Source organism: Idiotropiscis lumnitzeri, chromosome 8, assembly GCF_059441095.1.
Source record: "Idiotropiscis lumnitzeri isolate Australia: NSW breed Sydney's pygmy pipehorse chromosome 8, RoL_Ilum_1.0, whole genome shotgun sequence".
Taxonomy (NCBI): domain Eukaryota; kingdom Metazoa; phylum Chordata; class Actinopteri; order Syngnathiformes; family Syngnathidae; genus Idiotropiscis; species Idiotropiscis lumnitzeri.
In genome coordinates, this window is record NC_142398.1 from 11,419,140 (window position 1) to 11,445,549 (window position 26,410).

A 26,410-nucleotide genomic window follows, 5' to 3' on the forward strand; every position below is an offset into this window, starting at 1 on the left:
CTGTGTTTCTTTCATTTCCGGTAAAAGAATAATAAATTCTTTTTTTTATGTTCTGATATAAATAGAACACGTGGTGTTTCCGATGCATTTTCGCAAACAGAATTAAACGAGATTTTAGTGCGTCCTCAGTTTACGACTCTATCGTCATTTCGAAGTTCCGAACAGCACAAAATTAAATAGTTGGCCCCGAGGCTGAAGAATACGTGGTCACGTTGCACATGAACGCACAGCTAGTTTAGCATCATGCTTGCTGTTTGGTATCGCTGATGGTGTAGTGGTACATCCGCCTGACGTGTGTGCGGGCAGCGTGGGATCGGACCCACTCGGTGACGGTGTCTATGTCTGCCTTGTGACTGGCTGGCGACCAGTTCAGGGTGTGGTCCGGCTTTCGCCCGCAGTCAGCTGGGATAGGCTCCAGCACCCTCTCGCGACCCTGTACAGGATAAGCGGTGTGGATGATGACATGACATGCTTACTGTTTGTCATTTGATTGTTTTATATTTCTGTCTTAAAAGTATTTTTCATGCAAATCTCTTCTGTAATTATGACTTGACCACGACGTTAGTGCTTCTCCAATGTGTTTACGATGGTCCTGACATTTTAGAGAATCGAGGATGCAATACGCAATGTGCTAGCACAGCTGCAGAAGCATTTTGAATTTAACTCTTTGTTTTTTTAATCAGACTACTATTATCCTGAACACAACTGTAGTTTCCGGTATGACTAGGTACTGTAAAGATACAATTCAATTGTACATATTAAATAATATTTTAGGGAGCTGGTACACTGTATTTTCTGTCGTTTCATTATCAAAACCAGCCAAACTGGATCTCCTTCACCTATCCGGGGCTAAGATAAAATGTTTCCTGATCCTGGCGTGGGAACACTATTGATCTTTTCTTCACACTCAATGTTTGCTTGTACTGTGTGTGGTGCGGCAGGCGAACGAGGTCCAAGTTGCGTACAGACTGCGGAAACCGACGGAGGTGATTTGCATACTTGTAGGCCTTTGTCGGCGTGTTATTGCCATTTGGAAATGACAAAGAGCTTTTTGTTGCGTTATCGTCTGCCACGCACATACAAACACACACATACTCCCAAATCCTGATTAACAAGTTAAAGCTATCCATCTCACCACAGAAGTCCCCCACTGCTCTCTTTGAGCCTGCAGCTACTCGGGCTAAGGGGCTGGTTGGTTGGTTGCTTGGTTGGTTGGCTGATTGAATGACTTGTTGGTTAATTGGTAGTTTGTTTTGAGTTTTGGTTGGTAGGTTGGTTGGGACACTGTACAACAGGGTGAAATAGAATCAGGTAGGGAGAGCTGTTCTGAAGGCTTGTGTGGCATTCATCGGGTAGTGCCTTTGTGGACTGCTCTGACGTTGGTCGTGGGTACACACAATCAAGGTGGTGGTGGTCTGGAGGTGAGTGGGGGTGGGTGGTTCGAAGAAGCTGGATCGTCTGGCCACGGGAGTCTAACAGTGGTGTGGCTGCAGTCTGTGGGAATGTGGGGCCGTGTAGCTGGTGTCGCTGGAGCTGCTCTGGAGGCTGTAGTGGTCCTCCTCCTCCTCGTCCTCCACCTCCTCTTCCTCGGGGTCACTGATGCTCCCCACGCTGTCTACCTCAACTGGGGTGAACTCCATACCCTCGATGTCCACCTCTGCAATAAATAAAAAAAAGAGAGCAAACGCTTTAATTCAATATAGCAATATACCACCAATGTTGATCCAAAAGCACTCCTCTTACAAACATTTCCCTTAAAATGCTCGACAGATTATTTGATTCTGAAAAAGTACACAATGGTTGCAAAGGTTGTTGCTCTGCCCTGACATAAAAAGGTCTCTCACTCTATATGGCTCACTTCAATAATACTTCCTTGACACCAATTACAACTTTCTTGTTAGCCAAGACTTTGGCGGCATCTTATTGCATTTTTGGGCATTACAGAAACAGCAACATACGATGCAAAGTGGTGAATTTTTCAGCAAATAGCTGATGACAGGTCCACAGGTGAATTTCTGAACAGTACGACCGTAACGAGCCAATCATGCAAATAATGACAAAGCTTTAGTTAAGTAAAATAGTGATTTGCCAATGTGGGACAGACTCCTTTCTTAAAGACGTTAACACCAGCAAAAACAAGTAAGGAATAACCCACAGGGAGATGTTTAAACCAGAACGTCAGATTTTATTATTATTTTTTTTTAGGCCAACTGCAAATGGGTAACCTTTTGGCATCACCTGAGGACAAGGTCAAGGCTAATTACCATGTGGCTTTCCACACTGTGAGGTCCACAGGTCAGACACTAGCCAGGAGGAATGCAACTAAGGTGTTGGAACAAACAGATATGGTGTCAACATGTGTGTCAGGCACCTGAAGGTCATGACAGAGTGGAAGAGCACCTGGAGGTCACGCTCAGACCACCGTTTAGTTGGATTTACAACCAACACTGCAGCAAAATGCCTCTACAACTGTTTAGGTATTTGCGATTCAAGTACCGTTTTTTTCACAACCATAATGTGCACTTAAAAGTCTTAAATTGTCTCAGAAGTGGATGGTGCACCTCATGTGTGCACCAAGTTCCAAAATCTGTTAAACTTGTTGTGTGACTTTGATGAGCGTGCCACTTGACTGACTAGGAGCATTGCCTGCTGACACACTGCTTTTAAAGAGGAAAGGCGGACTGAGGACAGCATGCAGACGTGAAAGAGGACGCTAGAGGCACGCCCCCGTAGGTACTGCACTGCAGTGCAACAAATGAACTCGGATTTTGCCATCATTCCGAGAAGTTAGACGAAGGAACTCCAACCGTTGAACAGGGCGTTCAAAGTTGTGAGCGATGGATGACAGATGGCGAACACAGCTTTACTAAGACTGGAAGGCAGTGCCGGGCGAGTGCCGGGATTTAGGGGTTATAGATGCTTGGCTAACTGTTAGCAACGTTAGCCACGAATGCGATTGCTTGCACTGTTTGAGCTTTCACAAAACCTGACATCATTTCTGAGGAACCGCACGCCAACAAGACTGACTTGACACTGGCGAGAAGGAACCTGTCGTGCTAAATACTTTGAAAAAGTACAACCAAACTCAGTTTTGCTCCCGTTGCCTTTTTAAAACCATATGCCTGCGGTGAGCCTTAGGTATGTGTTGAATACTGAGACATAGAAAATACGGTATCGTTGTCTCTACGTTGCATATTCATGTATATTATTGCAGAGTCATCTTTGTCATACAAAGTCGAAATGGTTGTATTGCAAAGTATAGCGTAATATAGTATTCTGTTTATAATTCTGGTATTACAACTGATGTGCAGTAAATACACTGCTTATAATGGCTCGCACCCATTCCAGAGTCTACTGTGCCTTTCACCAATGTGGGGCTCTGCACTCCACGTCAACATTGACAGAAGAAGCAGGTTGCAAAATAGATGGATGTATAATCTTGTGTGCTTGCCATGGAAAACTGGAATTTCCCCATTGTAGCGCAGAAAGGCTTATTTTATACTATCCTACGCACCAGTCAGCAACAGTCAGATATCCCCTCTGTTTGAAGTTTTTTTTCCCGAAGTCAGCGTACCTTGCTCTGAATCAGTGGAGATGGTGGAACCCATGCTGTCAGTGCGGATGCGCTCCACAGATCCCGACACAGAGAGCTGCTCGAGGCGACGTTTGAGGTAGCGGTGCTCTCTCTGCAGCTGCTCCTTCATGTTTAAAGCCTTCCTGTCCTGCTCTTCCAGCTTCTGCAAACATACGCAGACAGAGGGCCACTAAATCAATAGACGTTGGATCCAAGCTCAACATACATTTGCTTCAGAAATGCAAGCAGAATTTCACGGAGAAAGCCTGTTCAGTTCTTGCAAACAATGGTCAAAGTAAGGTCGCAATGGCACAACAGATAGTAGTTCCATACAAAAAGATGGTTGCCAGTCAAGTAGTCGCACTCATTCCACAAGTCTCAGTTTGAGATAGTAACCGATAATGTGAGAAATATTCTAGTCTTAAAAAAAAATATATATATATATATATAACCAAAACTGAAAGTCTACCAAACCAGTTTTGTTTTCACGTCAACCAGGCTGAGCGCCAAAATAAGGTTTAGCAAGTGCATTTGACCAAGCATACATAAATAAATACAGGGGATTGGATTGGGTTCTTTTCTTCTCTTTTATGGTGGATAAAAGCAAAGTTCCACACTTAAAAGGCTCTTTTCAGGTCAGATGACATGACGACAATAATCGGCGCGTAATGTTTGCACAGACGCGGCATGCACAATAAACAGGAAATGAAGGGTTAAAGCTGAATTTTCCACCGACCACATGGCACTGCTGCATCTGCTGCTGGTAAATAGAACAAACGTTGTTCCTTCAGCTTTGCTTTCAAGCAGACATCTGAAGATTTTCAGAAAAAGACTGGTATTTGCAATTCCTCTGTTTGAAGTCTTTCAGTAAAGTTCTGAAGAAAAATAAACTCAAAGCAGTGTGTTTCACCTTGGGCATGGTGTTCTCCTTGTGTACATATCTTGTGAAAGTGTGTCCTAACCTTAATGCGTCATATCATAAGCCCGTAAGACATTTTCTTCAAAAGCAACACTGCACATCCCCAGAAGAACGGCATAGCTATGACATTAGAAAGGTCTACCCGGCATTTGGCTGACAAAAATAATAAAGACGTCTTTGTGTCTCATTTTTAAGGGTCCTTTTAATACCTTGATGTGCATCTTGGCCCTTTTCAGCAAGCTCAGTGTGGTGTGTCTGGTGCTGTCTGGACCCAAAGGCACCAGCTTCTTCAGCTGCTCCAAGTACAGCCGTAGTTTGGCGCGTCTGCAAGCACACAAGTGGACGGTGAGTGAGTGACGATCCAAAAGCTGTAAATTGTGACACGCTGTGACCTTGAAGGGCCTTTGCAAATGCTTCTGTTCCAAGACTCACTCTTCTTGTCTTGGAGAAGGAGGAACAAAAAAAAACCCTCTACAGAGCAAGAGAGACTCGTTACTACACGATCAGGAATGATTCCCTGCGGATTTGCATGCTTGTCCTTAAAATGTACCTCCATCTGTGCTTCTCAACCTCTTTAAGTGTGCTGTTATCAGCCTTTCATTGGTCAGAATCAGTTGATGGGTTTATAAACCTGATCCATTTCCCGACGGATTTATGTTGTTTTCTGCATAAACCAAAATGAGTCGCAACAAACTCCAGGGTAGTGCTTCCTTCTCGTAATGGTCAGCAGTAGATTCAAAGATGAAGGGATGGCATAAAGTAAAGTCAACAGTATCATCGGTTTACACGCTACCTTTGTTAATCCACCATCAGTTGGATGCATGAGGAGCGATGATGAACTGACTTTGGAGTGTTTTCTCACCGCAATCATTGAAAACAATCATTAGAGTTCAATCACTGGCTTCATACTTGACCAAAGCAAGCACACAAACAGGGCGGGGGGGGGGAACAAACACAATTCAAACAAACTAAAATGGTACAAGTGGGAAACCACCCCAAGGGTTCAAGTGGGCTCCTGGAGAGTCGGCATGCAGAAACCTGGAGCAAATGTCATTGTGGACCAAAATGACAGGCATGGGAAGTTCCCAATCTTACTGGCTGAACTCAAGAGACAAACTGCAGCCAGAAAAACTTGCGCTCCAGCCAAGTCTTCCCTTGCCAAGCTAATGTCCGTGAACCCGCGAGTAAACATCTCTGTACATGCACATGTGCAGGTTGAATTCCATCATAGTGACGAAAAAAAGCAGCATCTCCACACAGACAGACTTTGCTTTGTTTGGATGTTCTGTACTATTCAAAGGGCTACTTTTATTCCCCCCCCAAAAAAATATCAGTGGATTACCTTCCTGTCTGTACTTGGTCCATTCTAATTTGTTCATGAGGGCCTTTCAATCCTCCATTAGTCAAGCTTGTCCATGAACCATTTCTTTGTTCTGAGCAACCCCCCACCCCACCAACTCGTTCCTTTGGCTAACTCCATCAGAACGATAAACAAAGCCCAACAATGGAAGGTCTCCACTGACCAGTGCTGCAACTACAATTCGCCGCGATGAAGCTGCGTAAGAGGGGCTACGTTTGGACCAGCACTCAACTTTTGACACAAGCACAGCCGTTTCCCTGTTTGGTCTTCAGGAAGGGCGTTGCCAGTGCGATACACACAAGAAAGACCCTCTCAGAAGCCCAGTCTGTTTCATTTCGAGGTCAACCAGGGACCACGAGCAAGCCTTCGGGGAGTGACTACTCACATCTCAAGTCCAATCCAAGTAAAATGAAATGAAAACTTGTTGAATGCCCCTTAAACAGCCGCTACCTCTCTACAGGTGTAAATGGCATTCCCCAGAAAGGGCGTGTGAAAGTTCTCTAGTTCTTTTATTTCCCCTTCTCCCAAGGGGCAGTCGCAATCCCCCTTCATCCGCAGACCCCACCCCATCCCTTTGCTCTACTCTGCCAACACCAACACTCCCTGGTCCCATCGGAAAACAAGTGTCTTCAGAGGACATGGGCGGGGGGCTCCACCTCCAACCTGCCCCAGTCACAGCCACATGAAGCACTTGGACCTTGGCCAGGGGAAGCAGGCGGGAAAGAGCCGGGGGTCCGCAGCAAGGAGGAGGGAGCAGGGGGGTTATTGGTGTTTTTCTGGAAGGGAGCGGGGTCCCGAGCAAGTGGATGACTTTCTCTCAGTTTGAAAAAAGGGCTCTTTGAGCGGCGCAGTGTGCTCAGCTGCACCAGGCAGCGCTCCATACACATCATCCAAAGGGTAACTTGAGCCAATGGGCAAGATTCTTGCACCCCACTTCCCCCTTTTGCCTCTCTTGTAATGGAAAACAAAAACAAGGCGTTGCCTCGTACACTCGCTTGACGACCCGCTTCTCCCTCCAAGAAAATGGACATTTTTTGACGACTTACTCAATGAAGCACCTAACCTGAATGCTAACTGCATAATTTAGCTGACATGTAACAAATAGAAATGTGTAAAGATGCACTCAGTCCATTACATTGTCACAGATGGGCAATTGGCTCCGACATTTGCTTGATCACCTACAGAATGAACACTTTTTTGACGGGATTTTGTTGTTCTAAACACCTATTTTCATGCCAGTGTCACAGCGAGCAAATTAATGCTGCGATGGTGGTGCTATTATCTAAACATTAAACTGTTGTTCTGTGAAGCAAGTGCTGACACTATTATAGTATTTTTTTTTATTTGATATCATCACATTTTTTTCGTCCATATCGCCTACCGCTAGCAGACAATTTAAATGTCTATTTATTTATTTATTCATTTATTTATTTATTTCTTGGGGGCGGGGGTGGAGTGAAGAGGGATTCCTGCGTGTTAATCCGGTGAGTGAGAAAGGGTTTACTCATAACTTCCACAGCGGCAACAACTAAGTCACTAATACTGCTAGCAAAAACGGGTGTCTGTCTATGGACGATAAGCATCTCAAGTGAGTATGATGTGTGTAATTGAATGTTTTTAGACTTATCATCTTATTAGATAACTAATGGTTGTGAATTTTTTCAATGTAGGGAAGAGATTTGGAGTTGATTGTTGTAATGGAAGATAAAACATTCTGGTCACAAGTCTGATGTTACACACTATAAAGTTTATTCTACAAAAATCATGGTACAACAATAGATCACATTTACATTCAGGGGTCTAATCGGAGCACTGAATTGACACATTTAGGTTAAAATGTGTTCACCCCTCCGCAAAGAGTTGTAAAATAATCATTGCCTCATGATGGGCAATAGTGGTTCATTCTGGAAGGATTTGGCTTAGGTGCTGCAAGAACATACACTCGACTAATTGCACAAATGTCTGCTTCCTCAGTACTGTTGAAGTGTCCTTGTGACACGCCTCCACAATGTATGTCAACATGTTGCAGTATGTGTGCTTTTATCTATCCCGTGCGATTATAAAAGGAGTAAACATCAAAGTATGCCCCGAGGGGGGCATCGTCTTCTCGACAATCTCTGGCTCATTGCTGCTCTGCAGCTTTAAATAATATCACACGCTCTTCATCAGCAGATCTGGCCCACTCGTCATGGTAATATGATTGCTCCCTCCAAAAAAAAAGGAAACTCGAACAACAACAATAATGTGAATGTTCATTTTTAACGGAAAATGAACTTGAGAGGTAGTTGAAGGACTGAGGGGAAAGGTTGAGGGGTTTTGCGCTTTACTAACATTTCCATTTGAATTTGACTTTTACTCCCTGGAAAACAACAACCAGCTAGACTGGAGTCCAAAAAATCAGCCTCAAGGAGTAACGTTGTGTGTAGGCTCTATCTTAAGACTCCAAATGCAAGTCACAGGTTTCTTGCTTTACATCCAAAGAGTAGGCTCGAGCCTCACGTTGCACTCTTGTTTTACTTTTGACATTCGGCATCCCGTCTTTCAACAAGTCTGGGCAGGACCTCCCTCAAGCACTACATGTTTTGTTTGCGCTGTTATTGTGACTGTGTCGAAGAAAAGCTTGCAATGCGTCTGATGCGTATCTCTCAGACAGGACCTGGTCAAAGCTGGCGGGGCGTCCCTGCAAGATCTTTCCCTCAAGCACGTAGAGACACATTCACTGGCATTTTCTTCAGAGTGCACAGCTCATTTAACGGGGAGACGCGACTCTGACTCCCTCCCTCCCCTGCCTCACTCACTTTTGTTATTACCAAGTCAAGCCCTGGTCACGCTATGTTTATCAGATGGCCCCAAACAGCCACGCAAAGTGTGGCACCACAACGTTACGCACATGAAGGGGAGCGAACAGATTGCACCGTCTGGTATGCACGGGTCTGAATCACATCACATTTTCCAATTTGTCTGGCTTCAATAGTGGATCCTCTTTGATTTTGAGGTCGTAAAATACAGTCACAGTCAAAAATGGTGTTTACAAGAAGCCAAAGAAAAAGGATAAGAACTGGGACTTTTTGGTCATTTGTTTACTTGATGTGTGAAAGTTTTTGAAAATGATAACATTAGAGTTTATGCACATTTGTACGACAGCATGTCCAGTTGCTTGTGCAGATCTTCAAAATCAAGAAAACCTATCTCTGAATTGCATCACAACTGTTGGTGGGCCACCACATAATGCTATGTTAAAAACTATTGAAATTGTCAAATCCTCCTTGACAACTCTGCAAATGAAAAATAAAGACACGTTTGGCTTAAGTCTGCAATTCAATTTGTGGAGTCACGTCTGCAGGGAGGCAACCACCTGACTGCCCTCACGTGCGCACCACGGGATGATTTGTGTCTGATCTCTGGCCTTCCCCAACCCTTTCCCCACTATTCTCCCTCCATGAGCGTCTGAGTGCCAAAACAAAGCCAAAGCAGAGAGCGGAAAAGGAACTTATAAAAAAAAAAAAAAGCTGCTGAAACTGGAGCAAGCTTTTTAAACTGCTGACTTGCGCTCCAAGGTTACGCGGGTACGGATGCGTCCGTTCTCACAAGATTCCCTCGGTCGACAAACAACAATGACTATTTTAAGTCAACAACTTTGTGTGAGCTGTACCAGAGACGTCACGTGAACATGGACATTTTTACACTATCCAAGAGACAACAACTCGTCCGAGCAAGGACTTCTGAGTGCACAAAGGGGCGCAGGTTATGAGAAGGCCAGCCAGTGCAAACAACTGACCCTCAACCCTCACTCGCTCGCTCGCTCGCTGCGCTGCTTAATGAGGCTGCTGCGGCCCAGCACATTCCTCAGCCCATATGCGCAGGAATGAGTGGCTTGATTGGCACACAGCCAATCTTGCTAAATGAAGGTCAACAGTCATCAGGACCCCACTCCCCACCCCCATTCCAGTATTTCCTCAAGCCGCTCGCAGTTGCGGAGAAAAGAAAATTCCAGGCCTCTGGGGTTTGATCCCACAAAATAAAATTTTAGGATGAGAGTCATCTTGGCAGCTGTAAAAACACCTGAACTTTACACGGTCATACCAGGAGATGCCACTTGGGCTCAGTTCAACATGTAATGGTTTGTAACCTTTATCTGATTAAGGTAGAATAAACTACATGAACCATGGAACATCATAGCTGTGTGACGCTGCTATAAGCCACCAATGTCGTCAAAAAAGACAAACATGACACAGTACAGTACACTATGGACAGTGAAATTTGTTGTTATTTCTTGTGTTGTATATCAGAATCTGTTAAAGAAAATAGATTATAAATACATGATCGTTCTGTCAACCAATCAGCTAAATTGTGTAAAATGCATCAATAACGCACAGTACACCAAAAATCCATGGATGAACTGGGCAAAATCATACCACTTGGGTTAAAATGTTCAGCATTTTAACAAATCAAGGGCAGTGAAAACGGCTCTCATGATATGCTGCCCCTATTGGTTCGGAGGGGGAAAGACAGATCGAAAATTGGAAAATAATAATTATAATACACAGGGTCCGTGGTTCACAATTCCTAGACCAACAATGTGAACGGAATTTGAACACATGGCGGAACAGCCCGTACGTATTCTAACTCAAATATCGACTAACGCAGTTGCGATTTCCAAATGACAATAAATATTTGAATGAAAAAATTCCTACGCCATAAATATCGATCACTCAAATGAAAACAGTAACAGAAACTCAGTCTGCCTTCTTGTGCTGTGTGTCGACATATTCTTAAGCCAGTCCATGGTCTTCACTAAACTGCGTCATAACTCAAAACTGAACCTCATCGCTTGATGGAGCAAAATTTGCTGATGTTTTACTAAAACTGAACCGTGGGAAAGAAAATATAATACACGGTACTTTGTCCTTGAAGCTTTCTTCCTATCATGTTATTTATCCTACTGCGGTACGAAAATGTTGTTATTGGCTTTCGAATAGAAAATGCCCCCCAAGACACACACCCCCACGCAAACACACGCGCACACACTCGGCATCTGCTAGCCTGTTTGGCAGTGAAAGTGAAGCACCTCGCGTGAGTGTGGATCACCACGGTGCAACTGCTGCAATTTAGGCTTGCCACTGCGGTGGTTCCACATCTGGCTGGCAGGTTCCTGGTGTGCACACGGCACATATGTGTGGAGGAGGTCTCGGGGCTGGCGAAGGAACCTACCCGGGGGCCTGGTCGCCGGACAAACACATACACAGTGGGTCTTTCAGCAGGTCCTCATCAGTCTCCCTGTCACCCTGCCGCCCTGCCCACAATGTGTTTACATTGAACTCACATCACATGTGATGTCTGAGAAAACAAGCGCGGACGTGAAAGTGGCCATGTATCCCACATGCACGCTAGAAGTGCAGCGTGAGAGGCCTCTCACGCCCTGATATGAAATGTCAGTCACACAGGGACAAGACGTGTTTGTTTTCTGTCATCCAGGCCCCCCCCCCTCCCCCCCCCCCCATCTCTCAGTCCAGCGACAACTGTGAGACGAGACAGAAGTGTACGCGTCCCCCATAAACACCGTCTCCTGACGGCAGCAAGCGCTCTCACATGACCGTGCGCTGACACGCAAGCAGCGTTGCTTCACTCAGCACCCGAAACTCGGTGATTAAACATCAGAAACCAAAAGAGTGGTAGTATTTCAAAAGCAGTGTTTCCGTTGCCGCGTGCTTGGGAATGCCATGTGAGCGCAGGTCATATGACTTTTTTTCTCCTTTTACATAGAATCTGTGTGAACACGGATCATTACAAAATCTCTTCCTCAGCGCATGATGCTTACACTGGTCTTAACAGGAAAATAGATGTCAAATAGAATCTAAAGAAGAGCACGTGCAAGCAGAAAGAAAAACAGGAGAGGAAGTAAAAGAAAGGGTTCCCTGAGTTTTTCAGAATCATTTCAGCACAATGTCAAATGACAGGCTTGGACAGTAATTGCCTTCCGCTGTGAGCTCGCAAGAGTACGTGTTGAACATGTTGGGACGGACTAGCATGGACAAGTTCCGAGAGCTCCGTAAACACATTCCCCTGACATGGGCGAGCTCTGCTTTTCTTATGAAGCCCTGTCAATGATTAGCACACAGGAATTCTGTGGCATGACAGAAGAGATCAGCATTGATGTTTACTGTAACACAGGATTAGGAACAGCGGGGTGGGCGCCAACCAAACAAGTGCAGGAATGGAACAGACTCGGAAGGTGAAGCCAACCACTGAAGTTGAACATGCTCAAGTTGTATCAGTGAACATTTTTTTTCGGGAACAACATGCATCTAAAAATAGACATAACTTCAGAGTTCATTACGTAACGTCAGTTCAGCGAGCATTAGGGGTGTGGCTGTGGCATCTCGCCGATGAAAGATGATTCGATACATATCTCGATACATGGGATTATAATTCCCTTTAATTTGGTATGGCTCAGTTTGAGAGGGGACGATGCAATAAATTTCCCGTTGTTTTTCTTTAAATATAAGATAAGATAAGATAAGATAAGATGCCCTTTATTAGTCCCACAATGGGGAAATTCGAGATTCGAACCCAAGTCTCCTGGGGAGACTGGGTCCTGAACGCGGCGCCTTAGACCACTCGGCCATCCTGGCAGCCATATATATGAATGACATCGTCAGTACTGTGTGGCATTTCTTTCAAAGATATTCATCGCCAACAAAATACATTTCGATTAGTATATCAATACATTTCAAATAGGAACCATGCGATTCGGTTTAATTCGATGCCCTCAGATTTTTTTAAGTCAAAATCGATTTTCCGATTCAAATTATATTTTGTCACACTCCTTGTGAGCATCAAAGGATTAAGTCAGAGTTTGGCCGTTTTGATTTTGCCTCAAGTATTTACAATAAAAGTGGAACGTCATTTTTTTATGAGACCTCTGCTGAGCATTTATTCTGGCCATGTGTAGCTTTTCCTGTCCTTTTGGGTTTGTGGACCACCATCATGCACAAAGTCATGCAGGGTTACCAGTGTTTCCTTTTTCTTCATCATTTTTTTGTGAAAAACGACAAATAAGCATCATAAAGAACTTGTGGAAAGAAGAAGAGAAAGATGCAGCAGTTTAAACCGGAAACACGTTTCATTGTGTTGACCCTTTTTTTTTTCCAAAACACAAGAACTACAAACAAATCGGAGGCGCTCAAGCAATCTGGAACAGATTGTGTTTGACCTTAGAGGTTCAAATTTTTTCTTGTAATTTTTCGCTTTCCTAAACATTAAATCTTGTAGTGACTGTCAGCCAGTAAGTTTGGTGACCTCGTCTGCGCAAAAAAAAAAAAACTCTCCCTGCTGCAAAAGGCCCCTCTTACTTAACACCGCATTCTAACATGTGTGTGCATACTCTGCTGACCTGAATTTCAGGCTGGCTGCTCCACACTCAGAAGCCACGTCCCTCCCTACGGCAACGCTCAAGAATGTCAGCCTTCGCCTGCATCCAAAGAAGCCAGCTTGCTCTCCTCCCCGCTGTTCACCTCATGTGTTCTTTCATTGTTTTCCTGGCACTTGAACGCACCCTTATGCAAAGCTTGCAACATATTAAAATGCAAGCCACACTTTTACCCCCCTTTTATGAGCATCAGCTGTTTGGCGGCCATCTCGGTACCCGCACAGAAACATGACGTTCCGCGCCATTCAGCGGTGACACCTGAGAGGCAGCAGCAGCGAATTGCTGAAAGGTGCACAGCTCTCGAAGTGCACAAGAGGACAAGCAAGCGAGGTAAACACGCCACAGGCCAGAGATAGCGTACGGGAACGCCCTCTCTGCGGTTGCAGCTGGACTTGACCCGAGCCGAGCCATATGTGGAGCCTCTCGGCGGCTGTTGACCTCAGGGCAAGGAAATTCCACAAGGAACCTCTAGTGGTGACCTCCAGCTGTAGATTTTGTAATATTGTTTGAGCACACATGCCTTTTAGGCGTCGCTGTCTGTACACTTTGACCACATTCTATGCTGTCCTCCAGGCTTCAACCTGGAACAACCACTGAAAACAGACTTTCAAAACTATTTTTTGGATGAAAGTCCCAGCAGCATAGTTATGTGCGGCGAGTATTGAAGGATTAACTTTGCACGTGCAAGCAAAATGAACATAGAGCTTATCAAAGCGATATTACTAGCCACTATCTGCTATACGCATTGTCACTAGTCTCAAAGGTGGACCGTTTTATTGTTGTTTTTGTTGACTATTACAATTGTGTAACCATTGCCAATTAAAACACCACTCATAACATAAACTTAATTATTCAGACGTCAAGTTTAGTCTGAGTTTTTTTTTTTTACGTTCTCCCAATAGCAATACATTACTGTATAGGACTTGGATGGACGATTGGTTTTGCTGTTAGCATGTCTGGCTCACAGCTCAGATGTTCGGGTTCAAATCACAGCTCGCGCCTTGTGTTTTTTCAATTTTCTTCGGTTACGCTGGCTTGCGCCCAAATTAAAAATGCAGGCATATTAAGGCCTCTACACATCAATCCGACATCGGCCGTTGTGGCCAACTGTGGTGTCGGCCTAGAAGTCGGTACTTCGGACCGGAAAATGACCAAAGAACACATCGCAAAAGCTGAGGCGACGTCAACTACTCCGGACTTTCTGCGCATGCGTGAGAAGTAGTACCTCCTCCATGCCACCGGTGGCGATAGTCAGTGCGTAGCCTTTGATGGTGATGTTGCATGATGGCGGTCTTTTGTGAAAGAGTGATTACTTCGCCTTTGCGCTCTTCTGTCCAGTCAGCCGTTATGTCCAAGATGTGAAAATGAGCAACGTTAATTTATTCTTCGCCGTTTTTCCAATTTTTTTTTTACTTGTCCAGTGCACTGATACGGTAGCTGACGGCCAATAACAGTGCCCATTTAACTCGACATGTACATATTGAATCTGTAAAACACGCCGCCCCAGATGCCCCAACAATGGCTCAGACAAAATAAGCAAATTAGAGGTGGGCCAGTCTCCTGCAACAGATTGTATTTGGCCTGAATGGGTCCACCTGCAATCACTCCACCTTTTTTTTAGATAAAAAAAAAACACGAAACACGTTTTAGACCTGTGTTACTAAGAACTTAATGTATTTAGGCCCACTGTAGCAGTACTGTACACTTGGATATAAAAATCTAAAAAACATCATCTTCGCCTCTGGGAACACACACCCAGCATGTATGCAACGTGTCTCAAAGGCATATTTCTTTTTTTTTTTCCCAAACAAGTGCGTGCAGCTGCATTTCTTTGTTGTGTGTGCAGCTGCAAGAAATTTGAAGCAGGATGCTCTCACTGTTTAACCGTTTCAATTTGAGCTTTCACTCACATTGACTTTGATTGTTGGTTAATCTGTGGATCGTATTCTTTGTTTCTTTTCGATTCTAGCGGTAAGTTTTACAATGGAGCAAAAATCATTTGACAGTGGGAGACTTTACATTACAACTAAAAGTTGGTCCTACTATTTATGAATCTGTTTTGTCAGTGCTTTTGAAAAGCATCATAAGATTGGGTATGTTTTGCACATAGCACATTACTCTGTCTGCGGGTCACTACACCCTCATGAGGAATGTATGTGACAGTGTGACATTTTGAGGAAGTTAAACACAAAGGCCACATGCGATAATGAGCGACATAAATGTTCTCCCCGACCCAAAAAAAAAAAAAACGCCTGGAATATCGCTGTGCTGCTTTACTGCCTCTTCATGACAAGTCCTGAAATGACCTCGACTGCATTCCCAATAGCGCGCAGTATGCAATCTGCATTTAAACTGTCAGAGCTGCCTCCTTCCCCATAAACAGTGACTCACAAGAGAAGAGTTACAACTTCACATGAGCAGTCTGACTGGCACAGATGAGTGTTGGCATAGAAGCCGGATAACAGCGATAAAGGCCCTCTGTGAGAGAGGGGTGGTGGAGGTGGGGGGGGGGGGGGGGGGGGGGCGGAGGGGGTTGAATGCTGCTCTCTCTCTCCTTACCGCCTCAGGTTTCTGCTGACTCAGTGACTTTTATGGGGTGAAAAGCAGAGGTGGAATGAGGAGAAGGTAACAGAAAAAGCAGATGTGGCTTGTAGAGATAGAAAAAGAGCAGAAATGAAGGAGGTGGAGTTGCCGTAACGCCATAAGTCAAACACACACTTGCATTTATGAGACCGGCTTCACTCAAGGGGAGAAGAGCCCCCCGAAAGCCAAATAAGTCATTTATCACAGCTGAGAGTGGAAGACACCGGGAGGGTAAATTTAATTAGAGGGAAGCTTAGAACGAGGCCAAATGCTCTCAAAGTAAATTTCAATTCAAAGTCCGACAGTTGCTGCACAGTTGCTGTGGTGTGATTTACAGTGGTACCTTTGATTTGTACAATTCAGAAACTGAGCAAAGTACACGGGGAAAATATGCCTTAAAAGTCACACAGGGACTTGGAGGTCAAAAAATATGGAGAGTCCACAGCTAGGGCGTTATATGACGGCTAAAACGGGAATCCCTTCATGTCGGAATATTATATTAAACATAATTGAAAAATATGTGGATGAAAGACTTTCCTGAATGTTTCCTTAGAAAAGCAAAATGTATTTTGTATTTCAAGTGAAAACAACAACAACAACAAAAAAAACAAAAGAAAGATGTTTCGTTTTGACATTTACTATAATATACTGTTAGAGCGATAAGTAGATTTTGGTAAATTATATATTTAATGATTAGTCCGCCATTTGAACCATTTTAATTGAACAGTTACACATTGTTTGGATTATACTGAAAGTACAAAATTTGAAAGTACCTAGGCCCCATAAAGTTGTCCCACGTTTGGGCTGCCGTAAAGCGCAAGTAACGGTGGAAAAGTGTGGTGCTGACGTAGACATAATTAGGAAAACAAGTAAGGCACGGAGCAACAACTTTTCTGACCGTGCGATCAACCTTGTTGTTTTGTAATAATTTGTTTTCAAGACGACTTTAGTGGAATTAAATCAAAGCCTTTTTTTTTTTTTTTTCAACACCAACGGTGTCGTTCTTTTGTCGTTGTCGTTGCTGGACCGAAAGCCCCGTCGAAGAAAGGCACGAGTCAGGATTTTATGCCCTGCTGATGTAGTGACAAAAAAGATCGTAAGTTGCCACTACAATATACCGATACACTTTAACATGCAAAACAGTGCAAACAAACACAATTAACATTGCCAATCGTATAAATATTTCTTATACTATTATTATACCTACGATCACATGGGCTTTTCCTGGCTGATGATGATTGATGGTGTACTCATTCATTTTTGCTTTTCAGACGTGTGTGTGCTTGCTGTGCAGCTGTTGTATTATTTTCTCTGTATTAATTTATCTGCCGATTTACCGTTCGTGCTTGATTACTCTCTCATGTAATGCGGCTCCAGCTTGCCTTCTATTTAATGTGTGTGTGCTATACTACCTACGCACTAATTCTCATGTTACACGCCTCGACATTTCGCAATATTTTAGTGGTTAGCATGGCTTCTCTTTCTTCTCCTGTTCTCTCTTCTTGTGGTGTGTCACATAATTAGCTTACTCCTTGTCCTCTTTTTTTGTCATAACGAAACTGATCAGAAGTGTATATCATGTGTTGCCACGGAGGCGACGATTTGTGATTGATAGGAATAGAAGGGATCAAACCCTGGAAGGACAGTGTTTAAGTTTTAGCCAGTCAGTCGTATCTCGTAACTAGTGGCGCAAGTTTGCTTAGCACATAGTATTGTCCAACAAGTTCCTGAGCCGTCTGGAAAGCAGGGAGGGTGCGTGACTGTTTGATATGGACGCACTGTCTTTTTAACCAGCTGGTTTTAAATGACAGAGCTGGAGTAGCTGACGCCAGCAAGAGTTGTTTTTTTTTCCGGGGGGAGCGATGTCAAACATGCTTGAAGCCATTTTTGCACTGAGGCAGAGACGGTGACATCATCAACAAGCTTTACTGTAATTTGTGCAAATCTATACTGTAGGCCAAATTTATACCATACACTGCATGTACTGCGGTCCACTAAACTCGGCACAGCTAATTAGAGGTCAGTGATGGGATGAACAATATAGATTTTGACCAACGTTTGTGGAGAATATAGGTTTAAAGAGACACGACACTTGAGTGGTCAAATGTCATGCGAGAGCTTCTCAGAAATTATTCTGTTGCATGCTTAAATTTTTCTTAGAGCGTTTCAAGCTCAAGAAGGGAAGAAAATCCAGCTCGTCCCAATGGAGTGCCCCAATGTCAGCTGATGGCTGCATCGTCATTTGTTATCAGATTTAGAGTGTTTTATTGCTTTAATGTTTCGTATTATCATGGCGATTAACTTATTCGTACACTTGTGTAAGAGTTCATTTGAATCCACAAGATTGCTCATTTAAATTCAGCGAATGTTTAATGAATATTTAACACTAGTGTGCCTTTTATAGTAGTTAAGATAGCAGAAGTATACTATGGTATTACTTTCAAACAACGTCAGGTCAATCAGTGTCCTATCACGGATTATGATCGACCTTTAAAAGTCTCTACTGCATACTGAGAGGATAATGAAACTCGCAGGACAAACTTTGGACATCCCGCTTGTCATGTGCGCTGTCAGAAATGAAACCAAGAGCAAACACGGGCGGAGACAAAAATAAAGGCGTAAATCCACAAGTCAATTGAGGGAAGCATGCACAAACAAAGCAGACCTTAAGCTGCACGCGAGTGGACTCACATTTCCAGTAAACAGGTGACATACTGGAAAACAACCTTTGCAACTTCACCGTGTCTTGGTGTCACAAGAAAAGAAAAAAAAAAAAGGAAGCGCGCAGCGAGAACGAATCGTCGGCCCAAGTCAAAAATAGGAAGGAAGCCAACCCAGTAGAGACGAGCCACATGGCGTTTTGGTTTCACAGAAATATGTAACCTCTTGCAAATGTAGGCCTGTTCCAATACAAAAAAAACTGAAGCAGCGCCGATGAGATAGTTTAAAGCGAGAGCATCACAGCTGCACTCCGGCTGCCGCAGATAAGCAGGTCACATCAGGACAGAGGGCCTTGTCGGACGCTGCTGGAACCCACCCAAGCCTCAGTCTGATAACGGGACAGAAATACGAGCAGGCTGCCTCTTAAACAGCAGACAGTTTGGTAAGAGCCAGCCACTCTGCTATTAATAATATCAAGAAAATATTTGCAGAAGCACCTTTGAAAAAAAAAAAACACCTCTGCGAGCATAAATTCTTCAAAGAGTGCTTTCTGTTGCATAATTGTCCTGTTAAAATATATAACTCAGATTTAAGAATAATAACAACTGAGACTAAAATGACAGCTATTGTATTTTCCAGAATTTTATAATAGTGAAAGCAAATAATAAGCCACTTTGTAATGGCAACAAGGCCGAAACCACCCAACAATTCCAATTGAGATCAGCACCCCTCCTTAGACAGTCACTTCCTCAATGCATCCATCCGCCAATCCATTTTCTGTAGCGCTTGTCCTCATTTAGGGCCACGTTTATCTTGAGCCTATCCTAGCCCGGTTTTGGGTGAGAGGCACAGTACACCCCGAACTGGTCGCTAGCCAAGCGCAGGGCACATGGGGGTTAACAAGCAATCACACTCATGTTCACGCCTACAAACAATTTCGTCTTCAATTAACCTAGAATGTCTGTTTTTGGAATGTGGGAGGAGGAAACCCACAAACAAGGGGAGAGCATGTGAACGCCACGCAGAAAAGTTGTAATGACTCAAACGCTAATCCAATTTTCTTCCCAGGATTAAGAAATTCATCTATCTACAGATCTACTGACCATGAGCCATAAGTGCAAACCACCGCCTGATCGTGCTCCATAAGATTCATGCCATCTTTAAAAAAATTGTTTTACACACGCTCCTAAAGGAGCAGTCACGACAGTAGCGACTAGGCTAAAGAAGCAAATTGTAAGCTTGCGATACAAGCTAGTTTTATAATCATTTGGTTCTATGAAAGCACAGCAGAAACAAATTCCATCTGTTTAAATAAACGTTGCAAAATATAAATGTAAAAAGCAAATTGCCCGTCTGACATATGCGACGGTACTTACAGCATTTCATTTGCAATTTGAATCCGTGCTACTACTACCGACGACTGCCCTTGTGCCATCTCAATTAAACTTCCAATTGTCACATTGCCAACCCTGTGAACGTCAAGTACGAGCATAGTTAAATGTGACTGAACAAAGACGGTGAGTCAGGATTCAAATATCAACGTCACCCTGGAGTGTAGCCGATGGCGTGAGGGTCAGGAAATTTAGTTTAGTTTAGTTTTTTTTTTTTTTTTTTTAAACGATACCGGCACGGCAGCAGATTAATCTCAGAATGATCCAAGGTGGCCAAATACTTATGAAACTGGTTGAACAGGAACGCTGACAGCTTGCATTGCGTTTATGAATCAACAATTGACTGACAACATCAACCGAGCCATCACGTTGATTTGTTTTATTATCTTGGAGGCTCATCAAAGACTCATTTTTCTTGCCTCAAGTCAAATATAGAATCACAAAAGAGTTACAATAGGAGAAAACAACTGCATGGATAAAAACAGGAGAATAATGAAAAAAAAAATCCAGCCAATAATGAATCCGAAACAACACGGGCATTTACAGCCGTCAAATAATTGGACTCGATTGATCCGCCTCGAATGTTGGCAACTGTAGTTTGAGGCTGCAGGGACAGACAGTTGGATGAAGAGTGTTAGGAAGTATTTGGACAGGACTTCCTTTCTTCACGCTCTTGATTTAAATAAAAGCACAGACGCAGAAGTCATTTCAAATAACACATTTTTGCTCTTTCTTGCCAAGTCAAACTGCAAACTATGATCTTAGAAATAAAAAATAAACACACAGGTCAGGCTGAAAGCTATTTCATTTTTTACTGAGTGTGTGTCAGCTGGCAAAACAGACTTATTTTTCTCTGAGAGGGAACCATTTGTTGGTATATTTCTTAAAACTATCTCAACCTAACCTGCTAACAAACACGTGAGCAAAGAAATCCACGTTTTCCTCAACTAGGCAGACGTCTGCGCCTATGACTGGTCATTTCAGTTCGCTGTTATAGTGTCACCTGTTACTACGACATGTGCTTAACACACCACTGTTTAATGTTTTTCATAATCGGTGTGAACTTTGAACAATGTTTTGGACTCTGGAGTGAGCATAAAAATAAATAATACCCACGTCCAAGTGTCATCGTAGCGATACTGACGATAAGGAAAATGACTAAAGTGGTATTACTGGTATGTGTTGGCTTGCGTTGTGGACGTCATACAACTTTTGCCCCAATAACCACACCCGCCGTTGGACATGAGGTAACCGTTGTGTCTCAACATCAGCAGCGTAATCACACTTCTCCGTCTTGTCTTGAGGTGGAATATGCCCAAGCATGTTCTCCTCCGCTCGGCACGTCCACTCGCAGACATGTGACTTACTAATCCTTCAACGTGGATGACTGTGTGTCACATACACGTACAAACACTCGGCCCGACACACCCATTGCTGCCTTGGCTCACATGCTGATAGTCACATCAGCTGTTTTCTAAATCCTCTTGCCCAGGCGTTTTTATTTATTTATTTATTTTAACGAGTCAATGAGGGCAGCTCGGGTTGACCTTGACGCAAAAAAAAAAAAAAAAAAAAAAGCACTAATAGAGGCAATTTGATCACTTTGTTTTTCTCGTCAATAGAGCCGCACTTAGATGTACACACATCACGGGATTCCCTTGATTCCCATACAAGGAAGTGAAACCAAGACATAACATGAAAGCCAACTGTTTAAGAGCTTATTATCAGTTTCTTTTTTTATCTCAACACAAAAATGTAATTGATTCAATCTGGAGTGCTTTGGCTCCTGGCGCCTACCTGCAGCATTCTACTCTACTGGAGTATGTGGAACTTGCAAATGCTGGGTTGAAGAGCGGTAGAACACACACACGCACGCGCACACATAGTAAAACCTGAAATGCAGCCTTACCTGTGTTTCTCCAGCTCGTTGTGCGACGATCTGAAAGGAAACAGACAAAAGATGAGGATGAGTCTCAAAATATGATGCACATGTTGCGGCAGACTACACCCTGCATTGAAGTCATTCAGACATAGGGTGGTTGTGAAAAAGACATTGAGTGAGAATTGATCCCACGCCAACTGAATAAAAGTCAGCTAAGTTAATCACCATGTTCGGTATGGACCAAATCAGAGTCGAACACGACTAGACTGGTCACACTTTTTGTCTGGCTAAGTGCTGTTCCTGGCAAGTCCCCTAGAAGACTTCCCTTGCCTCTGGACACTTATGACAACGTACAGTAACAGGATTCCTTTATTATTTTTGTGATCATCTGAACCAAAGACTGTAAAAGACATCAGAGAAAATTGAGTGGCTAATTTTCTTCCAACTGACTTTCTTTTCTATCATCTGTACCGCTTCTCCTCACAAGGGTCGCGTGCTGGGGCCTATCCCAGCTATCTTCAGCCAGTAGGCGAGGTACACCCTTAGCTGGTTGCCTGCCAATCGCAGGGCACACGGAGACAAACAACCACTCGCGCTCACACTCATACCTAAGGGCAATTTAGAGTGTCCAATCAACCTGCCATGCATGTTTTCGGAATGTGGGAGGAAACCGGAGGACCCGGAAAAAACCCACGCAGGCACGGGGAGAACATGCAAACTCCACACAGGAAGGCCAGAGCAGGAATCGACCCCACGACCTCTGCACTGTGAGGCCATCGAGCTAACCAGTCGTCTACCGTGCCACCTACTGACTTTCTTATGTAACAGAAATGTATCCTCGTCCCACTTAACCGATAAATGGCCCCAATTCAAAAATGTGTAAACCGGCTCAGAATCAGGGTTGAATCCGAGCACTCGAGCAACAAAATGCAAGATTGGTGACCACAAGAAGAAAACCACAGTTCATTCTGATATGTTTCCAAAAATAAGTCATCTCAGGATAGCAAGATGCTAAGGTACTCCGCCTTGCCCACACAAACAAATGTCATGCATGCTGATGGTACAGCAGTGTGGATAACAACACGCTCCTCAGACGTCTGGAGGCCTAGACGCTGCAGAATTCCAAAGCGTGAGGGCTATTCCGAGGCGAGATAACCCGCCCTACTAACCCCCCCCTGTTATGATATGCAAACCCGGGAACAGCGAGGACACTGCAGGGCCTCTTGTTGATGTGGCTGTCATGGATACCACGGCAATAAAAACAAAAACAGGGACAACAAAAGTGTGGAGTGGGAGGAGGGTGGGGAGCAGGCACACAACAAGTCCTTTCACATATCGCGAAAGGTTTGAGGGCCCTTGTGCTGGCGAAGCAGTGGTTCCCACAGCTGTGCCGTCGAATGCGAGGCATCTGTATGGCGACGCACCACGGAATGCAAGTGACATGAAGAAAAAGTATTGTCTGTTTTCAGGAGGAGTCAACTCAAAGATTTTCTTTACAATAATTTCATCTATGCGAAGCCACCAGTCGAAACACGCTATTCTGATTAATATTGCATTTGTGGAATGCGAATTAAGTAGGCTAGTTTGATATTTACTGTCGACTGAAAATGTCGCAGCAAGTTGAAAAGAAAAAAATCCCAGGTGCTCAGGGCTCAGGTTCGAACCAATCACGCCTCACCTGCTGCTATTTCAGTTTTTAATTCCACAACCAGTGCAACCAAGATGTAGGTAAGCTTTTGTCATCATTGCGTTATGGAGAACAATTGCCAGTTGCGCAGCAATCCCACAAAATTGCAGCATCAGAGTCTTGATAGAAGATCTGGAATTGATCTGCGTTAGACAAAACCCAGCAAAGGTGGCACATTGCTGCAGCTGGTTTTGTTTTCAAAGTCATCTAAAATTTTTTTGGTTTTCCCTTTCACATTGGCAACTGCCCCGCTGACCGAGCCTCGCTCCTATTCATCATCAGAGTTTGCAAAGAAGTTGTATCAAAATAAAATAAAAAAAATAAAACAATAGATAATAATAAAAAAAAAAGCTCTTTCGAGTGTGGAATTTTTTTGTTAATTAGTTTTCGCTGTTGTGGTGTGTTTATGACTATGGGGCAAAATAAATAAATAAATACAAAAATAAAAGGAGGGCAAAAACAGATCTGGCGCAAGAGGCCAAATGGGCTTGTGTTTGTCGCAAGTGTGTAGGTGTCTGTTTTAGCCACCACACCCACCTGCCACTTTGCCATGCACGCCCCTCACCCAGTTGCACACATAATTGTGCGATGCTGTCAGGCAGTACCAGAGGAATGTGGAAGAACATAGATTGTAGGACAAAGCTAGTGCATTCAAGTGTAGGAAACTACACACCTTTGGAGTGTGACAGTAGATTTGTGTTTGTGTGCATGCATTGATACATTACAACAGAATGCTAAACGTCAATAATAATAACAAAAATACTGATATTATAACATTTGCTCATACTTATAAATACTACATATCGATCTATGCAACAAATGTATATAGTTTTGTGCTCATTGGCATTACAGGTGAGCTGGAGCCTATATCCAAGCTGACGTTGGCTGAGAGAAGCGATAAACAAGCAGAAAACAGCCACTCACACTCATGTTCAAACCGATGGAAAAGTTAGAGGCTTCGACAAACCTTAAGCCCTCAACACACCAATCAGACATCGACCGTTGGAAAGTCGGTACACATCGTCTGTAACCGACTTTCCAACAGCCGACGTTGGATTGGTGTGTTGAGACCTTAACAAACATGTTTTATGGAATGTGTCAAGAAGTCGGAGTTACTGGAGGAAACCCACACGTACAGTGAGACAACATGCAAACTCATTAAATATTTCCATTATATTATATTTCTAATATAGAAGCATTGCATTACATTTCTCCAACCATTGATTTTCTATACTGCTTCTCTTCAACCCAACCCAGCTGACTTGACGTGAGCAGCAGAGTACACAATGGATTGGTCGCTGACAAACCACAGGACAGCTAAAGACAAAACACTATTCACTCTCCCATGGACAACTTAAGAAACTTCAGTGAACCTAACATTCATGTACAATCGTGCTCATAAGTATAGACACCCTGACATGCACCATTCATAAAAGATTATTCGAATGATCGGGCAAAACACAATAATCTTAACCAACCCCCCCCCCAAAAAAAATGTAAATATATAATAAAAAATACAAAAAAAAATATTTAGATATATAAAAATAGCATGTAAATTTAGGAGCATTAATGAATGTTGCTCCTTCCAGGCAAAAAGGGTAAAAACAGCATCAAGGGATCAAGGGAGGAGAGAGGGAGTGCAGCTCCCTACCATCGGAGAACACTCTTTCCACCAACCACCAACGCCCCCCCCCATTTACTGTACTTGAATTTTGCATGCACATACAGTACAGCACAAAACTACTGGTCATCTGCATGAGGGGGGGGCGTGCGTTCGTGTGTGAGAGAGCGAAGAGAGAAGGGGGCTGCAGAGAGCCTTTTAGTCCATTTAGAGTTGACAGTGTACGCGTGGCAGTGTTTATTAGAAACCATAACAGAGAGCCCAGCCCAGCCCCAGGCAGCAGAGAGATGGCAGTGTGCAGTAAAACAGCGACTCCTCACTCCCTCCTCCCCCAGCCTGCAGCAGCACTCACACCAACATGCGAAGAAGAAGAAGAAGGAGGAGGAAGAGGAGGAGGAGGTGGACCAAAAGAAAAACACAGAGGAAGAGAAGCACGTAGATGTACCTATTGTTCGGACTTTTTCTGCTTATTGTTGAGCTTTTCGTCTTCTTCCCAGAGAAGTCGCTACTGTACGGTAAAACCGAGGCATATCCATGTTCTGCCTCTGTGGACACAAACAAATACAAGCGTGCATTTTTGCAAAAGTGGCTGCAGAACCGAGTAAATACGTGAGCTGTCAATGAGTCGTGTTGTTGTCTTGTTGAACCACAAACACTCGCGCGCGCACACACACATTCACACACAAACGTCCCGTCATTTTGCATCTGTCGTGATGTTACAAGCTGATGTCACTGTTGTTTACTCATTTCTCCTCCAAAATAACAGCACTCTACCACACATTTCTAAAAATACAGCAAAGAAATATACCATATTTTCCTCATGTGAATGTATCTTTAGAATAAGCAACAACAACAAAATTACACTAGGTCCAGTTGGCGCCCATCGTTTGCTTCACGTCCTATTGTCTCTACACAGTGACATCATACCTGCACCACCGAAATGTCAGCTTAAACTTCATTTTAGGGCAAAGTATAAGCCGCCACACAAGTCGACACTTCGTCCGGGTTGCAGTTGAAACATGAATAATTGCTGTCATCGCGTCAATTTGGCTTGAAATACCTCTGTCTCTTCTTTCCAAGTACTCTGCAGCCTCCAGCAGAATTAGAAGCGAATTAAGTTCCATCTTGTTTTTGCTTTAAAAACAAATAGGAGACAGTACGCACACAAGTTTACATAAAGTGTTGGAATGGAAATGTTAACCCAATAAATGTTTCAGTCCGGTATGTGTACGAGGGTATTATCAGTTCTGAGTCTTGGTGACTCCAAACTACAGTAGCAACAACCTACAGCACCTAACTAACT

The 26,410-nt window shown here is 43.7% G+C and overlaps 1 protein-coding gene across 1 annotated transcript; it reads right to left on the reverse strand.

The window, feature by feature from the left end:
* Positions 1 to 26,392, reverse strand: mxd4 (MAX dimerization protein 4). Its single transcript, XM_088302890.1, has 6 exons — positions 26,168 to 26,392; positions 25,553 to 25,652; positions 21,827 to 21,856; positions 4,703 to 4,817; positions 3,575 to 3,737; positions 1 to 1,657 (listed from the first exon to the last, which is right to left on the reverse strand). The coding sequence occupies exons 1-6, from the start codon at positions 26,229 to 26,231 to the stop codon at positions 1,473 to 1,475; spliced, it is 657 nt and encodes a 218-aa protein (XP_088159016.1). The 5' UTR covers positions 26,232 to 26,392; the 3' UTR covers positions 1 to 1,472.
* Between the last annotated feature and the right edge of the window lie 18 nt (positions 26,393 to 26,410).